This window comes from Pelodiscus sinensis, chromosome 21 (assembly GCF_049634645.1).
Source record: "Pelodiscus sinensis isolate JC-2024 chromosome 21, ASM4963464v1, whole genome shotgun sequence".
NCBI lineage: Eukaryota > Metazoa > Chordata > Testudines > Trionychidae > Pelodiscus > Pelodiscus sinensis.
In genome coordinates, this window is record NC_134731.1 from 6598688 (window position 1) to 6616548 (window position 17861).

Here is a 17861-nt window from a genome sequence, read left to right on the forward strand (position 1 = left end):
AAATGAAGTGGGGATTTAAATCCCCCCCGCTTCATTTGCATAAACATGGTTGTCGCTTTTTTCTGGCTCAGAAAATAAGGAATAAGGGATCTTTCGGAAAAGGCTTTATTTTCCGAAAGATCCCCGTCTAGACTGGCGCTTTTTTCCAGCAAAGCTCCGAGCCAGAAAAAAGCAGCAGCCATGTTTATGCAAATGAAGCGGGGGGATTTAAATCCCCGCTTCATTTGCAATTGCGATGTGTCTAATTTGCATCCCTTTTACGGAAAAGGGATTCAGTCTAGACACAGCCTGTGTGAGAGAGAATTGAATGAGAATCTGTTCATGAAATTATGACTGTAGATGTGTTTGTCTCCTATGCAGTGCCTTGAAAAATGTATCTCTGAAAGACTCCTCAATATTGAAAAAATATTGAGACTTCATTCAGGTAAACCTGGTGATGTAGAAATTGTTTGGAGCTCTTGGAGTTCTCCAAAGGGAGAATTTGGTTTCAGAGTCTAGGATGAATGCCCCAAATAGTCAACAGCCACTTTTAGCAGAAATGTCATGTTATACGTCTATGTGTTTGCGGCACAAGCGACCTTCGCATTGAATCTATGCATATGTCCAGTTGCCTAAAATGCATTGTCTACTACCCAGTTCAAGGTGGGAGCTGTGCAAAGATTGAGAGGGAAGAGAAGGAACAAAAATCTCAGTTTTAAAAATAAAGGAAGAAGAAAAGGAAAGAGGGAAGGAAGGGACCTTCTCCCTCTTAACTATGCACAAGTCAAGCTCTGACAATCACTGTGTGGCTAACTCTGTTCCTTGGACAAAACATCTCGGAGTCTCCACACGCATAGCTTGGGAATTTACCCACATTTTCTATAAAGAAGTTGTTGAGCACTGGTAGAATTCAACAGTGGCTGGGCTCAAGAGGAATGAGATTCAATCACTCCTCCATTTTGGGCAGATGAACGTCTTGCTGAAGGCAATTCATGCCCTCACTGTGTCCTGTATTTCTTGTCCTGAATGTCAGAGATAGGCACAAACCACAAACTTCACATAAGAATTTAACAACTTGCCCTCCCCAAACTCAAAGGTGTTTAGGTCTGGGATTTTGGTTCAGCTCAGGGTAAAAGTATGGTAACCAGATGCAACAGTTGGTTCTACATGCAAGTTCAGATTCTGAACTTTTCTAAAGTTCACAGGTTCACATCCAGGTTTTAGATCCAATGTAGGCCTATCTCTGATAAGTATGTCCTATTAGCTCTATCTACCTACATTCCACTCATCAGATTCATTTCAGACTAGGACCTTCCAGCAAATGAATTTCATTCCTCAAAGTATGAGCCTGTTCCTTAAAGTCAGCAAGACTCCAAGATAGATTCTTAATATGGACTACAGATGAAAATATGGTGTTTTTTCTCCTACCAATCCTGAAGATCGTAGCTTCAAGTTTTGTTTAATCTCACAACGAACAGCCGCTTTCAGTTCACCCAATTGCAAAACAGGTACCTGATCTGTTGGGTGAAGGCAGTCAGAGACTGCCTGATGTGAAGCTGGCCACATCATGCTCCGATGTCCTATTGCCTAGGAAACTGCTGTGCTTTAACCACATCTTGGGGGAACTTTGACTTTCTGACCTTTTTTGTTCCTAAACTTCCAAAGCTGAGAGTTAACAGATTTTGCATGTTTGCAAGGAGTTCTAATATGATAAATCTCCTGTTCTTACTGCGCTGTACAAATCTTGTTAGTTTTATTGCTGGGGGCAACATTCATAGCTAGAGGTGCACATTTTGGGAACATTTCTGCAGCATCTGAATACTGGATTTTAGCTTGACCCCATCTATACTCTGTCCTGACACATGATCGAAATTACTTTAGAGAAACTGATAGTTATTTGTTGTACGATTCAGGATGCAAACTGACCTAACGCAAGGCTTTGCGTTGTATAATCAGTAAGAAAGCACACATCCTTACAAAGGAGAATCTTTCAAATCTATAGCAACAGAAGGATTCCAAGATTGCCAAAGAATGTGCATTTTGTTATTATTTAGAAAATAAAGTAGATATACCCGGGGCAGTATAGCACAGATGGTGTGACACACACAGTAACTGGGAAGATTTAGCAGAACAGCACTAATATGAAGATTCTACACTTAGGAATTTCCAATATTCTCATAGTCCTGCATTGGACAGGGGCACCAGAAGCACCTGCATCAAGTCACTCAACATAAAGCAGACTGAAGACAGATTCCCTTCCTTATCCTATGCTAAGAAAATACCCCAAAACAATGTGAAAGGTGCTTGTGCATGCACACACAGTTCACAGGTGATTTGTGACTTATTCTTTGCAGACAAGATTCGCCCTCCTGGACTCTGTAATAAATTAAATCTGTTGAAAGTATCTATCCCTGAATGGTCTATGCATTTTATATAAAGAATAGTAAGCCTGCAAAGTTGCTGAGAATTATTCTGATGCTGCAAAGGCACACTCAGGTCAATGGGGCAGAGGCAACTCAGCCTGTGGGTTAAACCTCCCCCCCAGCTCAAACCTCAAACAAAAGCTGCAGCAGAGCCAACCATGGCCAGTAGAGCCTCACCATGTTCCTCACATCCCTTAATGGACAGAGCCCCTCTAGATGGAGCCCTTCAAATTCATTCACTTTACATCCACGGAGATCCGCATCTGTGGACGTGGGTGTGGATATCGGCAGCTCATTTTTGTGGATACGGATGTGGATGCAAATTTTGTATATAGATCCCTGCAAATGTATGGCTATCTGCTTTATATCCGCGGGTGTCCGCATCTGTGGATATCAGTGTTGATATCTGCGGCTCACTTTTGCAGATACAGATGCGGATCCAGATACAAATTTTGTATCTGTACAGGGCTCTACCTATAGAACTGGATTCCAATGTATGCATGGGGCATGCTTGTCAAGTGGTGTTATCCAGAATAAAATTGCCCTGGGTTCTTTACTTCTCAGGCACACTATGGTCACAGAAGGGAGGGGATGTAATTTACCCCTCTGGAACTTAGTGTACCGAGCTTGAATACAGCACAGAAGTTTGATAATGCACAGTAGAAATACTATTCACTGGGTATACTTCAGGGCACTTCTTTTTAACCACATTGCAGGCCTCACGTGGACGAAATTCCTGTTTTGAGTCAAGAGACAATCACAAAGATCTGGAAGCTTAAGAAATGTGCATTTGAAAAGCCAGCATAAATTAATGAATTTGTAAGTTTTTTGGGGTGGGTGGGTGGGGATTACCTACAGTGGAATTCTTATGTCAAATTTGAGAAGAGATTTCCCTATGGAATGCAGAGTTTCAGAAATGCAAAATATTAGCAATGATCTTAAAAAAAATTCCACATGGAAAGATCCCAGTGGCTGTATCTGAGATATAAACATGGTGACGGACTGAAAAGAAACCTTTTTCAGCAAAAATGGTAATCAACCACCACTGTTTCCTGAGAGGAGTTTAACTAGCACGGGACCCAAATTTACATCTTTTTTGGGGGGGGGGGGGGCGAGGGTTCTGCAGCTTAGCATGCTTATGGCTCTTTTGGAATTAAATGTGTATTGGGGTTGACATCTTATGAACAGCAGACTCCACTCAAGAGAGACACGGGTTGTCTGGATAATTGGATAACAAGGACAAAAGTTTGTTTCCCAATCAAGTCAACTTGCAGTGTGACTAGAGCTATTTGTTAAGCCATATAACTAGTATACGTGCTGACTGATGTGTTATTAGGACTACTGACACAATAACATTGCTATAGCAGCTCTTCCAAGTAGTAGAATATGTAAGAAACAAAGACTTAAATTAGCTCCTATCTACTGCAAAAATGGACCCTCAGATTATGAGCATGTGTTTCATCTGTACTATTATAGGCATCAATCCTGATTATTATACCACTCCATATGCCGACTATGTCCTGACTGTTAAGGCATTAAAAGAATCTATTTTAAAGTCAGAGATAACTGAACACTTGCTAATGTCTGCCCATCCATTCCATTGCCATTGCCATTCTTCTGTCCATCCAGCAGTTCTGCGCACAAAACACAGAGCCGGTGTTCCAATTCTGCGCCTGGCGTGTGTATGCGTGTAGGCTGCCGTTCACATACAATTTTGTGTTTTAGTAAAGGTCTTTAAAATGCTTTTAAATGTTGTATCTGCAAAATATTCAAGAAGCATAAGCAAGGATTAAAGCCAGGTATCAATTTAAATCAAAATCAGCCATTTTTAGGATAATTAGAGATGGGGATTATAAATTACGTCGTTTTGGGTCCAACACAGTGCTATATTTGGAGTCAGTAGTAATATAAAAACTAAGGGGGAGGGGGAAAAAGCAAATGTATGATGTTTCTCAACACACATGTCTTTGCTAGAATTTCATCCGTCTGACTGGGCAGACAGGACTTCTAAGAAGTAAGGGCCATGATAAAAGTTTGTGTGTTTTTATAAAAAAGACAAATGGCTAAGTCAGCCGAAGACTGTCAAGATGTGGCTAGCTTTTTGGAAGGGGTTAAAATAATCCTGCTTACTAGGAGCCAACAAGGACACTTCTCTGTTTGATCTGGGGTGATATGCCATCAATTTATCTTTTTTCCCCCCTACTTCCTAACCAGTATATAGCTGCTAACACTTGACTGTGATATGCAGCTGTTTGGCAAATGGCTGGTTGCCAGTCAGTCTGAGAAAAACTACCCCATGTTACTGATGGTGGTTGATTCCCTGGGCAAGTGAATCTTCCACTTCTCAAGAGAGCATGACAGGCTACTTATATGGCCCTCAGGTAATGTGGATCTTATAGAAGGAACAGACTGAATTCTGGTGTTCATCTAGGGTGGGGGTGGGGGTGCACAGGCCTTCAGAATCCATTTTATCTCCTGTATTAAAGCCAACCCTTGTCAGGATTTGAGCCAACAATCCCAGGTCTTAAGAAGAAAATGTGGCACTGACTAGACAGAGCCTTAGGATAAGTACAAAAGGGTAGGGAGCATAACAGCAAACAACCACAACAACAGGGCAGACAGCTAATATGCGTGCAACTCACAGTTGAGGTAATGCCAGTGTTGCTATCTACTACCCTGTGTTTTTTGTGTGGCACACATTTTACACTGTAGAAAGATTATTGGTCATTTCTTTTGCTGTTGTATATACCCTGGATTCTGCAATGTCCACTCCACCTCATCTGATGAAGTGGGTTTTACTTAGTATATTCGTTAATCTCTAAGGTGCTATAGGACTGCTTGTTGTGTTTAAAGTTACAGACTAACATGGCTATTCCTCTGAGACTTTTTACTATATGAAAGATGTTTGTGCATGGGGGAAAAAGAAGAGAGCATGTAGGGTTTTTTGGTTAGACTTTTACTTCAGCGATTGCTTTCCTCTGAAAATTGTTCATCTTTGTTTCCACTTTTATAAATTTTCTACATTCTTGTTGTTTAACCCCCACCCCCAATGAAACAGGTGCCTGTTGCAGTGAATGGGATTGCACTTGTGAAACAGAAAGGAAAACACAGTACTATGTTTCTTTCTTATTTTTTGATTTATAATCTGCAGCCACCAGAGTCTCTGGGTGCACTTACAAATATTTGAAGAACAGACATCAGTTTCTGAAGGGGAAATTCTAACTTCTTTGAGGGAATTACCTGTAACAACAAAGCAATCCTGTTTCCAGAATAGAGGTTTTCTAATACTAGATGGCTTTTTCTAAAAACTCTTTCCAGGTACTGGATCCAGAGCTCTTGCAGCTCCTATTAATGCTAATAGGCTAGATCCTGGAATATGACTGAGGCCATGTCTTCACTTTGGAGAAGATCTACGCTGCTGCGATTGATCTTCCAGCGTTCGATTTAGCTGGTCTAGTAAAGACCCACTAAATCAAATTCAAAGGGTGCCCCCGTTGGCAGTCGGTACTCCTGCTCCAGTGAGGAATAAGGGAAGCCAACTGGAGTGTCCGTCTGTGGAGAAGATGGGGAAATTCAACCTCTCGCTGTGTGGACGGCGATTTAAGATACGTCTGCTCCAGCTATGTAATTCACATAGCTGGAGTTGTGTATCTTGATTCGACTTCCCCCTTTAGCGTATACTTGGCCTGAGCCAGAAAAAATGCAGGGCAAGGAGGTGTGTAGAAAAGTGGCTTGAGGCATACCTCTTCTTGACTCCCTTGGTCCTGCCAGAGCTTGTAGGCTATCTACTACATATTTGAGAGAGTTTGTCTGTCTGTCTGTCTGTCTGTTCAAGAACTCCTAAACAGTAAGAGCTAGAACCACCAAATTCGGTATACAGCTTCCTCTTATAACTTAAAGGTGAGAGTTTGGTTCTGCTGGGAAAATGGGATGTGCCTGGAATGGGATTGGTTCTCACAAAACCATACAGAAGAGAGACAGAATCATCAGGCAGATAGATGAAAGGAGTTTGCTGATGGCATGCCCCCTCAATCCAGGACTGCCCCAGCCCCGAGCCCCCCACTTCCCAGGCACTCTTTAGGGAGGGTGATTTTTACAGGAACTTTGCTGGCTGTTCCCCTTTGTCAGGGCGTGAGGGGAAAGTGCACAGTTGGCTGCATTCCTCACTCTGGCTGCAGAGCGCAGGGGGGCAGATGAACTTGGACTTATCTTCCCGGCTGTGCCTGCTGGAGCTGTAGCGGCCAAGGAGAGGCGCGTCTCACCTGTCCCCAAGCTGCTGCGGTCCTCTGTCCCTGGGGCAGCCTGCACACTGAACCCCTCCTCCCCAGCCCCACCTCACAGCAATGATTTAAACAAAGCCTGGACATTTTCATTTTCTTTTCCAACCCCCCCCCCCCCAAAATGAATCAAGGCAAGGACTTAAGCGGTGGGCGGAGGATGGGCAGAGTGCAAGGGTTCCCCCATTTTCTCTGGACAGCTCTCCTTTTCCCTGCTCTGTGGCAGCAGGAAGATTGAGCGGCGGAAGAGCTGATCACCCCTAACAGCTCCTCCTTAAACTGGGACGGATCTTCCTCAGGCTGCTTAAAGCAACTTTTGGGCCACATCACATAGGCAGTGTGGTGCAAAGCAGCCATGCAGAAGGGCCAAGACCAAGATTTGTAAGGGCACCTAAGATCTGTGTAAGCTTTCGCTGAAGGAAAAGAGCCAGCTCCCACTAAGTGCTGTGTCACTACGCACTTAACCCAGCCTCTCCCGATTGCTTTAGCTGTCACAGCTGGTATCATGCTACAACATTCACTCCCCTTTGAGAAGGTTGTAAATTGCTCAGGCTGGGAAGACGTCGGCCCATTGCTTTATCAGGAGAATGCCCTTCCAAAGCGCACTGTAGCTGGTATCGATACGTCCCAAAATAAATAAAGTGCTTGCAGAGTGTTTTCCATTTTTACAGCACTTGGCAAATGTTAGAGGATTCAGCTCCACAGCAAGCCTGTGAAGTATTATTACCCTTATCTTACAGAGGAAGGAATTGAGGCCAGGTCAACACTGGCGGAGAAAATCGATGCAAGAGACACAATTCCAGCTATGTGAATTGAGTAGCTGGCATCAACGTACCTTGCATTGATTTTTGGGGCGGCTCCACAGCGGGAGGTCAACAGGGGAAATGCTTCTGTCAAATTCCCTTACTCCTCACAACAGTTAGGAGTACCGGCACTGATGGAGGAGGGAGCACCCTCAGCATTTGATTCAGCGGGTCTTCACTAGACCTGCTAAATTGAAACCTAGTGGATCGATCACCAGAGTGTCACTCCTCCAGCAAGTGGAGATGTGGCCTTAGCCAAAGAGATATTAGACAACTTGCCTCAGGCAGCAACAGGACTAAGTACAAGAGCTGGAATTGGAACCTAGACCTGGTGTTTAGCTCACCCACTTTCTATGAACTGTCAGTCTTCAACCATCACTTAATTCCATCTTCATTCATAAGCAATGGACACAGACCAAGGGGCTCAAAGTTTACCAGTGCGGGATGTAAAGGTTGCTTCTGGACCAAGCAAACAGCCATTTTATATTTATTTGAAGTGACATGTCTAGACATTCCCATTCCCAGACAGTGGGAACTGGCAGGCTGGTGATGAGGTTGGAGTATCTTGTGTCCCTCAGCAGTGACTCTGCAGCAAATTAAAGGCCAGCACAGATAGGAGTCCTGTTTAGGGATTAAAACGAGGATAGTGGAATGGGAAACCCTCAGGAATACATAGGGGACAAAGCAGAAAGAGAAAAGACAGTTTCAAACCGACAATGCCTTACATAATGTCAATATGGCATGTTCAGATGTTTCTGCTAGAGCTCGTTCTTTTTTTCTTCCCAGGCACCTCGCCAAAACGAGGCCACGGTGACAAATGATCTGGTATTAGAAGCTACCACCGATATGAGCGGCTGGTCACAACACAAACAGCGCACAGATCATAGACAGCTACGTCCTTTTACTAGTGGGTATTTGTAAAACAATTCCGAATTAACAAGAGAAATAAAACCCACAATTACTCTGAGCACCGGCATTTCTGAGCAATTCCCGTCCCTACAGCCGCTGTGAGCAGCGTAATCTCTGAAGTGCCATTCCATTTATGTAAATACACTCTATAATTTATCAATATAATGGATAGTGATGAAGATGGATTAATTTGGATTACAGAACCAGCACTTTAGAGTGGCTTTATGGCGAAGAGATAATTACATAGACAGAACGTAATTTGAATGTTGTTTTGATCATTGTCTGCATGAGCTGCCGTTTGCAGGAAGCATCTGATGTTCGCGGGGCTCAACTCTTTGAGTCCACATCACCAGAGCAGTACCAAAAAAAAAAAAAAAAATCTAAAATGTGACTATTTCCTTTAGAGTCGTTTTGGGGATTGCAAGATTCTGGACTTCTGTCATCTGCCAATATTTTCTTCCTATTAAAGGCTGCTCCTAGGGTTGGGGGAAAACTCTCTCCCAAGCCACGTAATCTCAGAGGTGTCAGGTGTGGGGGGTGCTGAGAAAAAGGGAAGCAAAATGTTAACGAGTTAAAAAAAATCACCATTGGGTGAGGTGTATGTGATCTCTGATCACACTTCTTCTTTGTACCTGTTCCTGATCCCACTATGTCCCTGCCGGGTGACTCGGACATTGCATCGGCCAGCCGTTCCCGAAGACCCTCTTCAGTGTGTTCAATGGAAGACATGTGACGGAGTCCAAAGCTTTCAGGCCAGCTCCCACAGACTTCTAGCAGAGTCACGCTCCGATCAAAGTTACCTTTAAACAAACAAATGGAAAATGCTTGGTGAAAAGCGTAGACACCAGAATTCATTTACCTCCATGCCCATAACATACTAACATTGTACTAATTCACACAAAAGGAAGAACTGTTTGGATTCTGAGTTCACAATGTGTCTGAATGCCACATTTTGGCACAGTAATTAAAATGGTGATGTTAAACTAAACACAGCATTACAGGAATGGGTAGTTACAGGCTCAACTAATATCCTTCTTCAATCATTTAAAAGCAATACTGTCATGGTAAAAATCCCGGACCTGGTTCTGTTCTCACACTAGGGTAAAACAGCAGTAATTGCAAAAAACCGAATGTAATTACACTGATATAAAGGCAGTTTAAGGGTGCATCTACACAGCACCCGAAATGCAAAATAAGATACGCAATTTACGCTATGCAAATTATGTAGCTTATTTCGAGTCTATTTCAAAATAGCTTATTTTGTCATTTGGCGCTGTCTACACAGTGCCAAATTCTGAAATAAAGCGCTATTTCGAGCCATCCCTTACTCCGCGTAGAATGAAGTTTACAGGGAAGGCGAAATAGCATATCCGCTATATTTCGAAATAGCGGACACGGTCAAAAGATACGGGGGAAGCTATTTCAGGATACTTCCGGTATCTCGAAATAACTTTGCTGTGTAGACATACCCTAAATGAGCATTTTTTTTTAAAATTTGAGTCTAGGTCACCAATAACATGCTAGACAATTAAAAATGATTTTTTTTTACTTTGTATTTGTTGAACTTTTTGCATTCCTCTTATCTTGGGCAATGCAAATAGACTGGTCATTTCCTCTTTTGCTAAACAGTCACAATTCCTTGTCCATTTCATTTTCTCGTGCGCCAGCACAATGTTGTGAGATGTGGGCTTTGATCACAGCTCCTGAGGGTGGAGTGCAATGCGAATTCTATTTTTAAAAAAAGGTTTCTAGGGGAACGCAAAAAGCATTTTGGCTGATCTGAGTTCCTGTGCGAGTGTGCGCCTACAAAAATGACACTGTAAGCCAAACAGATCTACGCAGCGCCCCTTTCATCCGGGAGGCAATACTGGAGTTGCTGGCCGATGTGACAGAGTGCAACGTTACAGTCTCCAGAAAAGATAGTTAAACTAATTCCTTAACTTGCAGTTGTTTCCTAATTCAAAATAGTACACGATGTTCTGGGGAATGCAAAGATTAGAGTCTGACTCCAAGATCACTTCAAAGTACAAATTAAACCGATTCTCCTTTATTATACAGCAAGTCTTCTGTGCGGGCTTACTTTAAATCATTCCCACTTGGAACGAGATTACAGTTATGCTTAGTTGCTTCGAGCACATACCATTGACTCAACTATTAGGAAACTGAACATGCAACATTTATTGTGCCTGGTTTCTGCCAGCCCGTGGAGGAGAAAAAAAAATGCAAATGCCAGTGTTTCTCAAAGTTAAAAGTACATGAAACACGTCCTTGTTATCAGGCCTTTGGTTTTCCCCTTTGATCAGCCGTCAGAAACTATCTACACTTGTACACTGTGACTGTGCAGCTTCATGGCACACTCTCGGCCAATGACAGGTGGTAATAGAAAGGGTGAGAGACCAAGCCCCGCGGCAGGCGTCCCTTCCTCTGATAACGTCCAAAGTACTGGGTGATAACCGTTAGTAAACACTCGGGGAGCCAGTTAATCCATACATCAGCAAAGAGGGGCAGATAATTTTGAACTCTAATAGCACAGACCAAAGCACAGAGGATGGCATGCAGGGATTTATATGGGTTACAGTGGTGACTTCTGGCTCCTGAATTTCATCAGCGCATACAACTTTGATTTATCCCGGGGTCTGGCCATGGAGTAGATTCCTGGCACTAGAAAACCGTCAACAGGCTGAGGGACCTCGCCAGAAGGGGAGCACGGCTCTGGCGTGACACATGCACTTGAACTTTGGATGAATCCCAGGTTCAATCTATAGGAAGGACGACCGAAGAGTTCAGCTTTTTAATGGGCCTTTGGAGTTATTGGGCTGCTCCAGGCATTTAGTTTGTTTTTTAAAGCCAATAAAGGCTCTTTGGAGAAACTGCAGTGAGGCGGGAGAAGTCAGGTCTGTGCCTCACTTTTCTGCTGCCAGCTTCCCTAACTGTATACGATATAGCAAGATTTGGCTTAAAAAAAACAACAAAAAACAGAACACTTCTCTTTTCAGAATATTTTTATGTTGCTTCATGCGGCCAGATCTTGAGACTCTCACTCTGCTCCAACTCTGTCACTCCCCCACTGACTTAAATAACTTTTGTTAGGGCCATGTAAATACCTGGATAATCATTATGGGACTTTTATTACTGAATGCAAAAATAATATGGTACTGGGGTGACTTTCAGCAACTCCCACAGGCTTTCCCCAGTGAGCTAGAGAATGATAATGAGAGATCTTTGCTTTATTAGTGTCAGCTCTTATTCTCAAAGCAAGAAGCGAAACAATTTCTGCCCCTCTACACTGACACATGAATAATAAAGCAAATGGTTTTGCAATGCCCAGACGACTGCACACACGCACACGCAGAAACTTCACAGAGCGCTCCTCGCTCGTTCCAGAGATGCTTGGATGAGAGCAAAGGAGACAAGTGTAGCATTTCCTCCACAATCCGGGCCCGAGAGCTGCCAAAAGTTCTTAGCTGCCAACGTGTGAGGTGCAAGTGTTAATGTAAATGCAGGTTACAGGGATTAACTGCATCCAACGCTTTCTTGTAAAGTAAACTGGAAGGCTTGTGACGCTCCCCTGTTATCTTTTCCTCCCTTTTTCACTCCTTTTCCACATTACGTGCCCATGTCTGGTAATAAATTTCATGTCAGGGTACGATTCACCTACCACAGCTCTAGGCCCAAACTCAATTATCAGTCTGCCTTTGAATAGCCCCGAGTGGGGGTTCAAAGGGGCTTTCTGGCTCCTTGCCAGAGGAGGCGGTGAAGGCTAGGACTATAACAGAGTTTAAAGAGAAGCTAGATAATTTCATGGAGGTTAGGTCCATAAAAGGCTATTAGCCAGGGGATAGAAATGGTGTCCCTGGCCTCTGTTTGTCAGAGGCTGGAGAAGGATGGCAAGAGACAAATCGTTTGATCATTGTCTTCGTCCACCCCCTCCGGGGTACCTGGTGCTGGCCACTGTCGGCAGACAGGCTACTGGGCTAGATGGACCTTTGGTCTGACCCAGTACGGCTGTTCTTATGTTTCTGCTGGGAGATAATCTCTCCCTGGTGTATTAGACTCCACCAATGTATTTTTTTACTTTAGTATATATGACACTGATTTATTAAACTGGTTGCACACCAGAGCAATGCACAAATATACTGCAAAGGGCAAACAGGACTACAGAGTGTGTGAGAGTCTCAGATATTCATAATCTCATACCAAAAAATAATCCATCCATCCATCTTCATCCATCCATTTATATTAACATAGCGCCAATCCCTGTATTGTCTAGGTGCCATAATGGAAGGTGGAGTCAAGATGGGCATAACTGCTACCATTTATACAAATGACTCTCCCTGACCCACGGCGGAACAAATAAAATGGAACCTAACCCCCAACCACCCAGAATATTTTGTACTCTTAAAACAAAATTACCAGTTTTGCCTGCCTTCCCGCTAAAAAGTTGCTCCTCAATTTCCTTAGGAAGATTAAGATTAGTTGCCATATATCTTCACACATTCATAGAAGCATAGAATCATAGAACACTAAAACTGGAAGGGACCTTGAGAGGTCATTGAGTCTAGTCCCCTGCCCTCACGGCAGGACCAAGCTCCTTCTAGACCATCCTGTTGCAAAAAAAGCAAATAAGATTCTAGGTTGTATCAACAGGTGTGTTGTAAGCAAAACTCGTGCAGTCATTCTGCTGCTCTACTCTGCACTAGTTAGGCCTCAGCTGGAGTACTGTGTCCAGTTCTGGGCGCCACATTTCAAGAAAGATGTGGAGAAATTGGAAAGGGTACAGAGAAGAGCTACAAGAATGATTAAAGGTCTAGAGAACATGACCTATGAAGCCAGGCTTCATGAACTGGGCTTGTTTAGTTTGGAAAAAAGAAGATTAAGGGGGGGCATGATAGCGGTTTTCAAATATCTAAAAGAGTGTCACAAGGAGGAAGGAGAAAATTTGTTCCTCTTGGTTTCTGAGGACAGGACAAGGAGTAATGGGCTTAAAGTGCAGCAAGGGAGGTTTAGATTGGACATTAGGAAAAAATTCCTAACTGTCAGGGTGGTCAAATATTGGAATAAATTGCCAAGGGAGGTGGTGGAATCTCCCTCTCTGGAGATATTTAAGAACAGGTTAGATAGATATCTGTCAGGGATGGTGTAGACGGAGCTTGGTCCTGCCTTGAGGGCGGGGGGCTGGACTCGATGACCTCTCGAGGTCCCTTCCAGTCCTATAATTCTATGATTCTATCCCCGATAGATGTCTATCTAGTCTGCTCTTAAATATCTCCAGATATGGAGATTCCATAACCTCCCTAGGCAATTTATTCCAGCGTTTACAAACCCTAATAGTTAGAAAGTTTTTCCTAATGTTCAACCTAAGACTCCCCTGCTGCAGTTTAAGCCCATTGCTTCTTGCCTTATCCTCAGAGGCCAAGGAGAACAATTTTTCTCCCTCCTCCTTGTGACATCCTTTTAGATTCCTTGCCATTGGATCAGTAGCCAATAATCTTATCAGAGGGAAATAATTCTCCAACTGCAGATTTAAGACCGGAATATTTTTACACTTTGGACAAGAGCTTTGTAAAGTGTATGGAATCGCTGAAGGGCTGGCTATTTCCAAAGGGTTTTTTGCCTTTTGCACACCATTATTAGTGTGTCAACAGAGCCCACGGTATTCTATATAAATTGGCACCACCCTTACTATTTATGAAATTGTTTTATTTTTACATTTTACTGTTTGCATCAGTGTTCTCATTCCAATATTTGTATCAGAAGTTCCAGGTTTTGAGTAGCTAGCTCATCACATTTCTCATCATTGGGCAGGCTGTGGCGTCAGAGTAAATCTTAAAACATTATTCTGCACTCAAAATCCACATAATAAAGCCAGAAGTTTGGCGATACTGATAAGGTTCGGGAAAGCCTGGTGCCAGTTAAATGGATTACAAAACGTTTGACAGAGAGCAGACTCTGAAGGGTGTGTTCATTGACAAACTGTTGAAATCTTATTGACAGCCACAAAAATAAGACCATGATGTGTGAAATCCAGCTTTGCTGCTGTATTAATCTACTTTCTCTGTTGGTGAACGAGCATCCGTCTAGATGGAGAGGTTAAGTTAGGAACAGTCCAAGAGAGAAGCAAAATTTTGCCCACAAAAGATTAGGGGTGGTCTCTCCGAAGCACAGACTGAACCTCTCTAGTCCGGCACTCTCTGGTCTGGCAACATCCATGGTCCAGCATGATTTTAGTTAACCGGATGTCCACTTATCATGGGTGTGGCTAAATTTCCCACGGTCCCATAAAGTTTGTTTACAGCCACCAGTCCTGGCTCTCAGTGTTCTGTGCTGTTATTTAGCTCTAACTAACCTCTACATGTTTTCTAAAAGTCCCGTAAGCAGTGGAAGTGTTGGTCATGCTGCTAGACATGGTGCGGCAGATTCTCTGGTTTGAACTAAAGAGGGTGCCGGACTAAAGAGGTTCAATCTGTAAATGGCAAAACTCCCATCCCGGTCAATGGAGTCAGAATTTCACCTTGTGGCCAGATACCTTTGACACAAACAGCAAGTTCACCTCTCTCTTCGTATACTGAAATTGAGTTCATACCAAACCCCTTCCATACATCCGTAGCTTTATTAAACAAAGAAAAGCAAGTTATAAAAATGATACTTTATTTACAGACTATTATTGCTATTTTACAAATCTGATGGAACTTTATAAAAAAAACTGTTTCCAAGAGTGATTCTCAGTAGCATCAAAAAAAGAAGGTAGGTAAATGTTGCAGCTAAATAGCTACATTTGAATATCAATATTCTCCACCATTTCACCTTGGGTCCATCGTCAATAAGAATGCTTTGTTTGGCAATTCTAGTAAATTTATCTTGGCAATGTCCAAAAACACTATGTAGGAATTCTGCCCCCAGTGAGGCACATGCAACTCTGACTGATTCCAGTGTATAGTAGGGATGTTAGATATAGTGTAATCGAATAGTTGTGTAACCAGGGGCAGGCCTGGCAGCCAGTGCGCACCGGCCCCACTCCCAGGGAACCCCCTGCCATCCTGTGCTGCTGCCTCTACATCAGAGGGAGAAAGGGGGAAAAGCATGTCAACAACAGGATCAACCAATTAGCCCAGCCGATGACCCCTTAACACATAGGTAGCTGAAGTTCTCTGGGAACTTTCATTCAATATGCAGCAGCAGTCAAAAAAGCAAAGAGAATGTTAGGAATCATTTAAAAAGCAATAGAGAATGAGACAAAGAATAGTTTACTGCCTGTATATAACTCCATGGTGCACCCACATTTTGAATACTGCATGCAGATGTAGTCGCCTCATCTCAAAAAAAGATATCCCGCACTGGAAATAGTTCAGAAAAGGACAACAAAAATTATTAGAGGTATGGAATGGTTGCCATATGAGGAAAGATTAATAAGATGGGGACTTTTTAGCTTGGAAAAGAGACAGCTAAGGAGGGATATGATAGAGGTGTATAAAATCATGACTCGTGTGGAGAAAGTAGATAAGGAAGTGCTATTTACCCCTCATAACACAAGAACTAGGGGTCATCAAATGAAATGAACAGCAGCAGGTTTAAAACAAACCTGTGGAACTCCTTGCCAGAGGATGTTGTGAAGGCCAGGACTTTAACAGGGTTCAAAAAAGAACTAGATACATTCATGGTGGTTAGATCCATCAACAGCCAGTAGCCAGGAAGGGCAGAAATGGTGCCCTAGGCCTCTGTTTGTCAGAAGCTGGGAATGGGTGACAAGGGGTGAATCACTTGATGATTCCCAGCTCTGTTAATTCCCTCTGGGGCACCTGGAAGTGACAGGATACTGGGCTAGATGGACTTTTGGTCTGACCCAGTATGGCTGTTCTTCTGTTCTTAGGTACCTATGAAGATAATTTTCTTCTGCAGGCTTAATTTTCTAGCCCCGGGGCAGGAGGGATAAGGGGCACCTTGACAGTAAGGTGGTGGGGCAGGTTCTCGCGTGGCCTAGGGCATCAGGCGCTCGTGGGACAGGGTCATGGGTTCTAGTCCCACCTCCCCCTGGTCGGGTCGGGACGGCCAAAACAGGTCAGCCCCGGGGCAGGAGGGATATATTAGTTTTTACCTTTGTGTAACTCTACTGATGCGGAGCTTATACAGTACTTACTCCTTATTTATGCTAGTGCAAGTGAAATCAGAACTAGACACTCTGTCTTTTCTCTCCAACTATTAACAACCTGAGTTTTTCTTATTATTCAAACTAAATCATCTTGCTCATACTGCATTGTTTTTTCTTTAATATTATAATTGTTCCAGGCTTTTAACAGAAAAGAATTCCAAATCCTTGGAAACCATCTTTATTTTCACAGTTAGCAACAACTAAGAAAATCAGGCCAGCTTATTTTCTTCTCTGAAAAACACACCTGGTGCTTAAGAAAATGTTTAAAAATATTTGAATGTCTCGAGTATGTTATTTTTCTAAGTCAAAATTGCTAAGCTATATCTTTCACCATGGCCCTTTAACTCGAAAGCCAGGGGAATTTTTTTTTCATTAAACTCCTAGGATGGCTTTGGTTAAAATATGAAATCAAGTAGCTCCATTTCCTGTCTTCTGAGGAGCAGTAAATCAAAAATAATACGTGATCCAAAAATATAGTAACGGTTCCATTAAACGGTTTGACAGTTCTGAGCCTCACCTTGCATATTGCAACACACACATGAGAAAAAATAACAGAGTAAATAGGAAAGGAAATGACCCACCAATTTTAATCAAGAAAAGATGCTTCCCTCCCATGAAAGAGACATGAGTTTGACTCTACTGGAGATGGCAAAGTCTGGAAGTGTTATTGAAGACCGTCCCTGAGGGAGAGGAAGTGCTTTGCATCAGTGCACTGCTACCTTCTCTGGTTGATTAAGCAGCCTGGATGGGCTTTGAAGCCAGTCCCGACCCATTCTGGACCGGAAATATTGGTGACCACAATGTAAGCATCAATAGCATGTCTGTAAAACTGAGTTACTGGAGAGAACCTCACGGGGGTGGATGGAAATTCCCTTCCCGAAATAAAGAGGCAAATTATAACATTTAAATAGCAATGCCTGAACTTTCCTATCATGTTTGCCAATTCACTTCCATGCTATAACTCTGCTACTCCATTGCCAGAAAGCAGCAGCATTTCGTTTTCGCTTGAACAGGGACCTGTCCAAATTCCACTGTTAACCGTGGCGGAAACAGAGCCTTCCCCAACCGGCTGTATATTTGACTTTTATATGCGTCTCCATGCTCAGCTGCATGCGATGTGAATTCTATCTGCAGTACGGCTCACATATTTCTTTCTAATTCATATGTGGTATGTGCGCGTCTACTTGTGTCTGACAGACTTCAGAAACCATTCGCCCTTTGTATGGTTTTAATAACTCAAGGCTCAAGTGTTAATGATCAGCTCTGGAAATGGTTGCATGGACATTACCAAGGTAAGTGCCTTTCCCCATTCTCTTTCCCTCCC

At 43.0% G+C, this 17861-nt stretch overlaps 1 protein-coding gene across 10 annotated transcripts in view; it reads right to left on the minus strand.

Annotated features, from left to right (window-relative positions):
- The window catches only part of BCAS3 (BCAS3 microtubule associated cell migration factor), a 593281-nt gene that overhangs the window by 33288 nt on the left and 542132 nt on the right, over positions 1-17861 (minus strand). For 7 of the 10 annotated variants that reach the window (XM_075904719.1, XM_075904717.1, XM_075904715.1 and 4 more), the window contains one exon: positions 9024-9191. In XM_075904719.1, the coding sequence (XP_075760834.1) occupies positions 9024-9191 (168 nt within the window). Of the gene's footprint in view, positions 1-4821; positions 8932-8976; positions 9192-17861 lie in introns of those variants that run through there. The other 3 variants (XM_014581354.3, XM_014581355.3, XM_025179224.2) reach the window with 2 other exon arrangements.